Genomic DNA, 9,908 nt, shown 5'->3' with positions numbered 1-9,908 from the left:
CTCACTTAAAAGTCATTCCATATTCATCCATTTCCCTCTCTTTCTCTATCGTGTGTGCGTTCTCTTATATTCTTAAGAGAACACACACACAGTCTTTATGTAAGGAAGGAGCTGGTTTCTAACAGAGGTATAAAACTTCATCAGTGGAATGTAGAAAACAAAGACAATGTCACCTTTTGAACTTGGGAAAAGTTTTGTATATTTTTACTGTTCTACCTACAGATTGTATTTGTAACATGTGAATTAGCTAGTTGATTTTTTTGTTTTCTCAAAACCCTAGCTTTTCCAGATTGTTACTGAGACATTTACTCACAAAACCAAGTACATGAATTATTATTGGTATAAAAATGAATTTATAGTCTGGGTGTAGATGCTGAAGGCTTCAAAGAAATATTCACATCAGCAGGGCAGTGGACTTCTATCACAGTATATACGTTTCCTTGTTTGTCCCATTCAAGGATATCCAAACTGCTATGTTTGCACTTCATAGAAGTTTTGATGAGAATATTTTACCACTATTCCTTATGTTGATGTTAATTTACATTTTCAATAACAAGGGTGTTCTCAATATTTATCCCAGGACAGTCTTTTGTCCAGATGGCATTGTATTTTGTTTTAGTAATAACACCATGTCACATTGGGGGGTAATACCTTGGTGACATTTTTGAAGGGCTGCTGACCACATGTTTGATGTCTTCCACAAATATGTGAAATAATTGACATTTTCAATTGCATCTTGCAGTTCCAAGGACTTGACTGTCTAAAGAAATATTTTCTCTATATTTAAGTGCATTATAGACTTACTGAATTTTAGATGAGTTTATATTTCTCTTAATAATTAATAGAACTTAATCTGCTTAAGGGCTATGATTTACATTCCACTAATAACGATGTTTCTGATAGTGAAGTTAAAAAATGTGGAACATATTAGTTTCAGTAATCAACATATTGGCGTGTGCATACATGTGTACACACACACACACAAACACTTGCACACACAGATGTTGAAACACATACACACATACGCGGAAGTCAACTTGTGACAGAGTAAGACTATTCCCTAAAGAGATGATTGCTCTCTCTTTGAGCTTCCTTGTTGTAATGGCATTTCTGACCTTTCATCCATGACCTCTCAGATGACTATTCAGCCCCACTGTAGTCCCTCTACAAGGTTTGAAGTATAGCTGACAAAAAGTTGTAACTTCCACTGGATTGATCAGATCACTTTGTGAGATATAATCTCTGTGAACCACCATATGTCTCTTCAGTTCTGAAATTGATTTGCAGGCCCTTTCACCCACTGCACACACACACACTCACACAGCCCCCCCCCCCCACACACACAGAGGGCCTCCTTCTATCAGAGCTGACCATGCTATTTTCAGCTCAGCTACAGTAGCATCTCTGGTGGCTAAACAGACCTATACATGAGTGACAGTCTCTGTCACATAGAGCTCATCTGTATATGGTCTTAGGTTTGTGGAGTTACTGTGCTCTTTTTGTCAGGCTCGCTTGTCTACAACTGTGCTCATGAACCTCTTTTCTCCTGACTTGAGGTGCTCATTTAGGGTGCTCCTCCATATATATACACACACACACACATATATGCATACGAGACTTCCACATAGAGTCCATCTACCAAATTCTACTCTTACAGTGTTGGTCAACTCCAGTCTATAGTAAGGAGTATTTGCCTAAGTTACATTGAAGTAAGACTGTCTCTGATTGTTAACTTCTTAAGCACTTGGCAATGCTTGGTTTATTTTTGTTTTCAAGACATGTGATCCAATTTCAATTGATGTTATAGATTCTAATGGTTGGATTATTTTAATGTTTCTAGTGAATCTTTTTACATGACACAGTATTTACTAAGTTCAGCTTATTTGTAGCTCATTAACCTACATTTGCTGGAGTTGATTCAGTTGTTTTTATGGTCATTTAATATGATGAAAGTATTATTATGAGAATCAGGTCATTGACACATATAACCTATAAAGAACAACAAATGTGTGTGTGTGTATTTATGTTTACATACACACACACATATATGTATACACATTGTGTGTGTGTGTGTGTGTGTGGTGAGAAGTTTGCTTCCCAATCACATAGTTCAGTCCCACTCTATGGAATCTTGGGAAAGTGTCTTCTATTATAATTCTGGGCTGACAAAGCCCTGTTAGTGGATCTAGTAGTTGGAAATTGAAAGAAGCCTCTTGTGTGTGTGTGTGTGTGTGTGTGTGTGTGTGTATTGCTGTCTCCTTGCCTTGGTATCATGTGATAGTTATAAACAAGTGTCACCATTGTGCAGGCAGTGTCCTTCATTTCCAATATTCTGTGAAACTTGTCTGGTCATGAGGGAATATTACCTTATTTAGAAACAGGTGAGGGTTGGCAACAGGAAGAGCATCTAGCTGTAGAAAATTGACCTCAACAAATTCCATTATGGAAAAGTGAGCATTAAAACAACGGTGATGATGATGATAGTGTTGCCATTTTGACTGCTGATATCTTAAGTCACTATTAATCTGTGGAGACATGTTTTCTTTGAAGGCATGTGAACAATCTGCTTTGCTTTTTCTCCATCCTTTGGTGCTCATTAACACTAAGGCAATCTATCTCACCACTTGTGAGTTTTTAATGTGGCAGCATTCATTCCTCAGGTGTTATTTTGTTTGCATTATTTTTTCTCTTCATAATAGTTTACTTCTACTTTGTCCTAGCCTCAACAGTACTTCTACTTGTAATACATATTTAAGTTATCCTATTTGTTCAAAAACATGAAAATATGTATGTCCATTTTCCATAACATTTCTACAACGTTAATTATTTAATTGTTGATGTACATTTTTCATAATAGTGTTCATGAACTGTTACAAAGCAGTATCTAAAACATCCGTAACAGAATTGTTTATACAACCTATATTCGGTAACAACATGCTGTGGAAATGCTGCTGAATCATTTTACTTACAAGATTTGTTCACATCTTTTTTTTGTCCAAAAAGAAAATTAAATGCAATGAACATGTTATATCTGTGATCTAACTTTTAAGCCTCATATTTCTCTATTTTGTCTACCTGCTTCCCATCTCTCTCTCTCTCTCTCTCTCTCTCTCTCTCTCTCTCTCTCTCTCTCTCTCTCTCTCTCTCTCTCTCTCTCTCTCTCTCTCTCTCTCTCTCTGCATGTATGTATGTACTTGCATATGTGTAAGTGATATGTCTTATTGTGACAATATTTGTTTTCTGCATGTCTTGCTGTGACAATATTTTAAATAAATTGGAGACATTTTTACATTTACTGTCAACAGCACGTCCCAATGTCCCAATGTCCCATATCTCACCAATAAGAATGACTTCAATGTGTAAAAACCAGTGAAAAAAAATACTTTACTTGTAAACAAGTAAGGAATGACAAAAGAAAGATTGGTTGGCTAATAGTATAATGCCACAGTTAGTTCTGTCCAATCCATGTCAGCATGATGGATAAGCAGATGCAGACACAAACACTTTGTGAAAATGTATATCAATACATATTATATGCAGTCTATATGATTGTGCTTTGTGTTTATGTGCTTGACTAAAGACTGTTGGTTAAACCCTCCCCGTCCAAAAGATAAATGGTATTATGTTATGATAGTAACTTAGCAATTTTATAAAATAAATACCAGGTCGAAATTAGCTCAAGGGTCATTATGATCAATTTAATAACCCCTTGGTGGAGTGGCTGGGATGAGGTGGTGAAGCACGACCTCCGAACATTAGGCCTCACCAAGGCAATAACTTCTGACCGAGACCTTTGGAAATATGCTGTGCGTGAGAAGACTCGGCAAGCCAAGTGAGACCAAATCCAAGGCCTCTGCCAGGGATGTAGCCTACATAATTCTTCAGAAAAACATCAGGAAAAATCCTTTTTAATTTCTCTTTTAAATCCTCCAACACCTTATTTGAACTGGCTTAAGAACCTTTTATTTGTTTCAGTCATTTTACTGTGGCCATGTTGGAGCACCGCTTTTAGTTGAACAAATCAACATTTAGTCAAACACATCAACATCGGCTGTCAAACGATGGTAGGGAGGGACAAACACAGACACAGACACACACACACACACACACACATACGATGGGCTTCTTTCAGTTTCCGTCTTTCAAATCTACTCACAAGGCTTTGGTCAGCCTGAGGCTATAGTAGAAGACACTTTCCCAAGGTGCCATGCAGTAGGACTGAACCTGGAACCATGTGGTTGGTAAGCAAGCTACTTACCACACAGCCACTCATGCACCTGAACTGTTTACATTAATACAAAACATATTAATGGGGAGGTCGGTCCCATAAATTAAATAGTTCCATCCAGTCTGCGCCAAATAGGTTTGTCATATTTTTTGATACAAAAACTTTGTCTTTCAAAGTTTTTCCATGAAATGTCATTGCACTTACCATTTTGCCCCAAAATCACAATGTTTCACTGAAATACCTCATGCAATTTTCGAAGTTCTTTTCCAATGTAGGCTTTCGTATTTTTCTCCGTGTTTTATCGTTAATTATCATGATATCACTACCTGTGTCCAACAGTAGTCTCATATTCACATTATTTATTTTTATGGAGAAAAATTTTCTTTTTTGTGCCTCACTTTGCATTTGTGTTGACAATGCTTTTTTCTCGAATTTGTTTTGTTGGACCTTTTTTGTTTTACCCAACAATGTGAATTCTTATGTCCAATTTTTCCACATCCAAAACATTTTAGATTTAAAAAAAAACAGTTTCTTTTAAAATGTACTTCTCCACACCCATAGCATGGTTTGGGTCTTGACTGTTGTTTTTTTTGTTATCTGTTACAGGTCAACACATATGTATATTTAAATAATCTTTTTCAATTTTTTGCTGCATCCTGCCATAAATCTATAATCCTTTGGCATTCTTCAGCCACTGCCTGTTGAGTTAGTTTCAAATCTTGTTCAAGTTTTGTCAATATCCGAGCCTGTATCTCTGCATCTTTGCTTGCAGTTAATCCTTGTACAAAGATTAGACATTTGAACATGCCCAGGGTTAATTCATTTAGCTTAGATTTTTCACATTCTCTGTTTATGATTCCAGCATTCTTTTTCTTTTTCCAGTTTCTTTTTTTTTTTTTTTTCAAATTCAAGCATTCACAGTAAATAGTGAACTTTTTTTATTGAATATTTTAGATAACAGGTTAATTGTTTCCTCAAAACAAATTTTGAATGGCTTTCTCGGCAGGATGTAATTACAATACTTTTCATGTTCTGTGGGTGATAATTTCCTTAAAAGAAGCCGTACCTTCCGTCCAGTTTCTACATTCTTCTTTGAAGATTCCTTCATACCTTCTACAGTATGCAGAAAACGTAGTCTCTTCTGGATTATAAGTAAATTCTTCAACTGAATTAGCAACTCTGTCTTCCGAAAATGAACCTGAAGTGTTTTTGGACTGCAACAATAATTCCAACAGCTGTTGATTTTGCTGTTGTTGTTGTAGTTGCTGTTGTACCTGTTGCTGTTGTTCTTGTTGTTGTTGTTGCTGTTGCAACTGTACCATGGAAGCTAATAGGTCTTCCATGCTAAGAATGTCCACAGTGAGCTTTGAATATCTCATCACCACTCTTACGTTGTTGAGTTTGTATACAGAGTACACTGTAACAGTGTTATAATACTACAAAAACTAAATCAGTAACAAACACATAACAAACTTCTATCTCTTCTCAATGACTGCCTTCATAAATGCAACTGCACACACCACACTGTACGTCACACTGTCAGTACGCATGCACCTTTATAAGGTTTAGAACAGTTCACTTGCTATCCCACAGGGGTGTCAGGATTTCACCAGAACTCTTTTTCAAGAAGTGGGCCATATGAGACACAGCTCATCAGCAGGCTTGTCATGCTACTAAAATAATTCAGAAAATCCCATGGTCTACATTTTGTCCATGACTATTTTAACATTCATCACATAACATAAAGCTGTCTTTCTATTGTATCCCCTCTCAGTCAATGCATATCTTAGTCTTGTAAGCTACATGGCAACTTCACTAGTGCTGGTGCCATGACGAAAGCACCCAGTACACTCTGTAAAGTGGTTAGCATTACGAAATGCATTTAGCCTCCTAAGAAACCATGCCAAAGCATAATGTAATATTCCAACTCCTCCGATCCTGTCAAGCTGTCCAGCTCATGCCAGTATGGGAGATAGACATTAAAAGATGATGATGGTATTGATGGTGGTGGTGGTGGTGGTGGTGGCAGCAGAGGCAGTGATGATAAAAATGATGATGATTTTGTTTCTTTTATTTTTTTTCAGTCATGTCGGTTAAAAATACAACATCTTTTTGAAATTGACTTTGCTACTGTTATAAAGACGCATTTGGCAAACAGGAAACCTTTTACAGAAGCAGAAAAAAGACAGGTGAGAAAATGGGCATCTGAAGTCAAGGAGCACATGTCAGAAATAGATGATGTTATGGAAGTCATCCACTGGTAAGTTGTACCAATACCACCAACATCATAACATACAGTAACATCATTACCATACAGTTAAGTTAATGTTAACATATTAAATGCTGGGAACAGTAAACAACTGACAAGAAATTTTTAAATTATGCAGGGATAAAAATTACAATATTATCTGTAACATTATTTTCAGTTTCCCAACAAATATGGAAGACCACTCTACACATATTCTAATATTATTCTGACCTCATCAGTAAAGCATAGATTTTAACATACTTGCTGAAGTACTAAGGAAATACTCTCTTTTACCCTGTTTTACTTGTTTCAGTCATTTAACTGTGGCCATGCTGGAGCACCGCCTTTAGTCGAGTAAATCGACCCCGGGACTTATTCTTTGTAAGCCTAGTACTTATTCTATCAGTCTCTTTTGCCGAACTGCTAAGTGACGGAGGACATAAACACACCAGCATCAGTTGTCAAGCAATGCTAGGGGGACAGATACAGACACACACACACACACACACACACACACACACACACACACACACATATATATATATATATATATATATATATATATATATACATATATACGACGGGCTTCTTTCAGTTTCCGTCTACCAAATCCACTCACAAGGCTTTGGTCGGCCTGAGGCTATAGTAGAAGACACTTGCCCAAGATGCCACGCAGTGGGACTGAACCCGGAATCATGTGATTGGTAAGTAAGCTACTTACCACACAGCCACTCCTGTGCCTAATGTGAAATATATAAGATTTCACATTAGTTGGTATAGGTACATAAAAATGTTTAGAGCTTAATTTTAAAATGCCATCCTCATGAAAAACACTACTCGAATTAATGTTGACATACTTAATGTAAAGAGTATTAAAGAGTTTACAAGAAATAATTAATATGCAATAAAGAAAAGGGAACAGTATGAATTGATAACTATAATTATTAGTTTCATTTCTTGGAGAAATATGGGAGACAACACTGAACATATTTTTTGTATATCATTCTGACCTCATCAGTAAAACATAACCTTCATTTAATTTGCTAAAGTAGTTATAAACAAACCACTAAATAAATGTATAAGATTGCACATGAGTTGGAATTGGAATGTAGAATTGCTAGCTCCCTCCCACACACATCTCAAGCCAACTTTTTCCTCTTCCAGTCATTTCAGCATGTGGTGACCAACTAATTGAGACATGTTTATTTCTCTCTAATTTTTCCTCTCCCCATCTATCCTTTCCATAGAAGAGTGTGTGATTGAGGCATTAAAGACATCTTATTTTCCTGAGTGTAAATTTAATTCACTGTTTGTTTTTTTCTTTACCTCGTCTTCATGTTTTTCTTCTATTTTGAACCATATATATCCATATATGTGTGTCTATGAGTGTGTGTGTGTGTGTGTGTGTGTGTGTGTGTGTGTGTGTGTGTGTGTGTGTGTGTGTGTGTGTGTGTGTGTGTGTGTGTGTGTGTGTGTGTGTGTGTGTGTGTGTGTGTGTACTTTCCAACCATCTAATTTTGGGTTCAGTCTTACTGTGTCACACCATGGGTAAGTGTCTTCAATAATAATAATAGTAATAATAATAAACCCGAAATTCTCCCTGTCCATCCATCTGGGACCCCTGTATCTCAGTCTACATTTGCTCTACATAGACATATTATACCTTTTTGGAATCAGGATGATCCTGGGATTAAAAATCTGCCTTTCATTTAGTTTTTGAACATCCAGCATTGGGACCAGGTCTAGATGAGGATTTGTTATATGCTAACAGTTGAAAATTTAAACTTTAAAAGAACTCAAAAAAATTTGTAAACTTTACACAACCACCGTATGCACCATCAGTGGTATATTTTTCATAATTTGAGAAAATATTTTAATTTGTATCTTTGACATGGTTATGAGAATATTTAAATAATATGAGTGCTAAATATTAACCCTTTAGCATTCAGCTTTCTCTGTCGAATATAATGCTTGTTTATTCATATTGTCTTGAATTAATCATGTATTATCTCATAGCTTTGAGATTTCAATGTATGATTGTGTAATTTTTCTATGACATTGCAGAGTAGGTGTGAGAAGCTGAACATGGTCAGATTGAATGTAAAACAGGTAGATTGTTTTGGCTGGATATGTGCAGTTTAAATGCTAAAGGGTTAAAGTTTAATTATGAAATATTGAAAAAATGCAAAAGCAATTACATTTCCTTGTAACCGAATAGTATGCAGTGTGACCGCATGAAATATGTGGTGTCATCAGTAAGTTCTAGTAATAGCAGTTAATGTGTTAAATTTGTAACAAGAATTAAAAAAAAGGAAAAGTAAAGTACTACCCCTACTGATACATGATAAAATCTTATATCTCTGTGTCTAATATTTTACAGGGTACTTCAACCATCATTGCATATGGGGCAAAATACAATAAGGCGCTTCAATCGTGAAGAACAAAATGATGATAATAATGACCATTTGGAAAGACTGAGAAAAAAAGTTCATGATTGGAAATATCTAAAAAGATACAGAAACAGTAAGCAGAGGACAGTTCAAAAAGATGGTATAACTGGTGATGACGGTAGTGGAAGCAATGGCCGTAGTAAATGGAATAGAAGGAGAAAAAAGAAGAGAAATTTTTTCAAGAGAATCAGATCTCGTCATCGGAGAGATGTCGCAAATGCTGACCAGAGCATGAGTATTCATGATACTTTTGATGAAATTGAGCAAAAACTCAGAGAGATTATCAAGGTTAGAAATTTTATATAGGCATGGTTTGTATGGTTGAGAAGTTCACTTAGCAACAATGTCCTTCTGAGTTTCACACCATTGTATGAGGCCTTAGACAGGTGTTTTCTAATAGAGTCTCATCTTGACCAATACTTTGTGAGTGGAATCTAATAGACAGAAACTTTGCAGAAGCCCCTCTGCCCATCCTTGTGTGCATATGTTTGTGTATATATATGTATGTGTGCATTGAACAGTGTGGAGGTGCAATGGCCCAGTGGTTAGGGCAGCGGACTCGCGGTCATAGGATCGCAGTTTCAATTCCCAGACCGGGCATTGTGAGTACCGCCTGCACAGGAGCCAGTCCAGCAGCACTGGCAATGACCTCGCTCAAATGTCTTTTCACGTGCCACCGGCACAAATGCCAGTAAGGCGATGCTGGTAACGATCACGCTCAAATGGTGCTATTTACATGCCACTGGCATGGAAGCCAGACAGCTGCTCTGGCAATGATCACGCTTGGACGGTGCTGTTAGTGCTCCACTGGCAAGGTGCCAGTCATTGAATATGGTTCAATTATGATAATGTTTATAATTATTTCTAATCATTCATCAAACATTTTCTGTGAGATAAAATGCCCTTGAAACTGAGAAGTTTTCCATTGTGTTCTTGTAAATCTTATTGTAATATCAGTCATTAATTTTTAAGTTTCTCCATA

The 9,908-nt window shown here is 36.5% G+C and overlaps 1 protein-coding gene across 1 annotated transcript in view; it reads left to right on the top strand.

The window, feature by feature from the left end:
- LOC106879818 (uncharacterized) overlaps positions 1-9,908 on the top strand; it is a 64,882-nt gene that overhangs the window by 2,462 nt on the left and 52,512 nt on the right. The window contains exons 3-4 of the mRNA XM_052973030.1: positions 6,313-6,488; positions 8,857-9,214. Coding sequence (XP_052828990.1) covers positions 6,313-6,488; positions 8,857-9,214 — 534 coding nt within the window. The remainder of the gene's footprint in view (positions 1-6,312; positions 6,489-8,856; positions 9,215-9,908) is intronic.

Source organism: Octopus bimaculoides, chromosome 14, assembly GCF_001194135.2.
Source record: "Octopus bimaculoides isolate UCB-OBI-ISO-001 chromosome 14, ASM119413v2, whole genome shotgun sequence".
Taxonomy (NCBI): domain Eukaryota; kingdom Metazoa; phylum Mollusca; class Cephalopoda; order Octopoda; family Octopodidae; genus Octopus; species Octopus bimaculoides.
The sequence above is the reverse complement of the archived record's forward strand: the minus strand, read 5'-3'. Positions and strand labels throughout refer to the sequence as shown.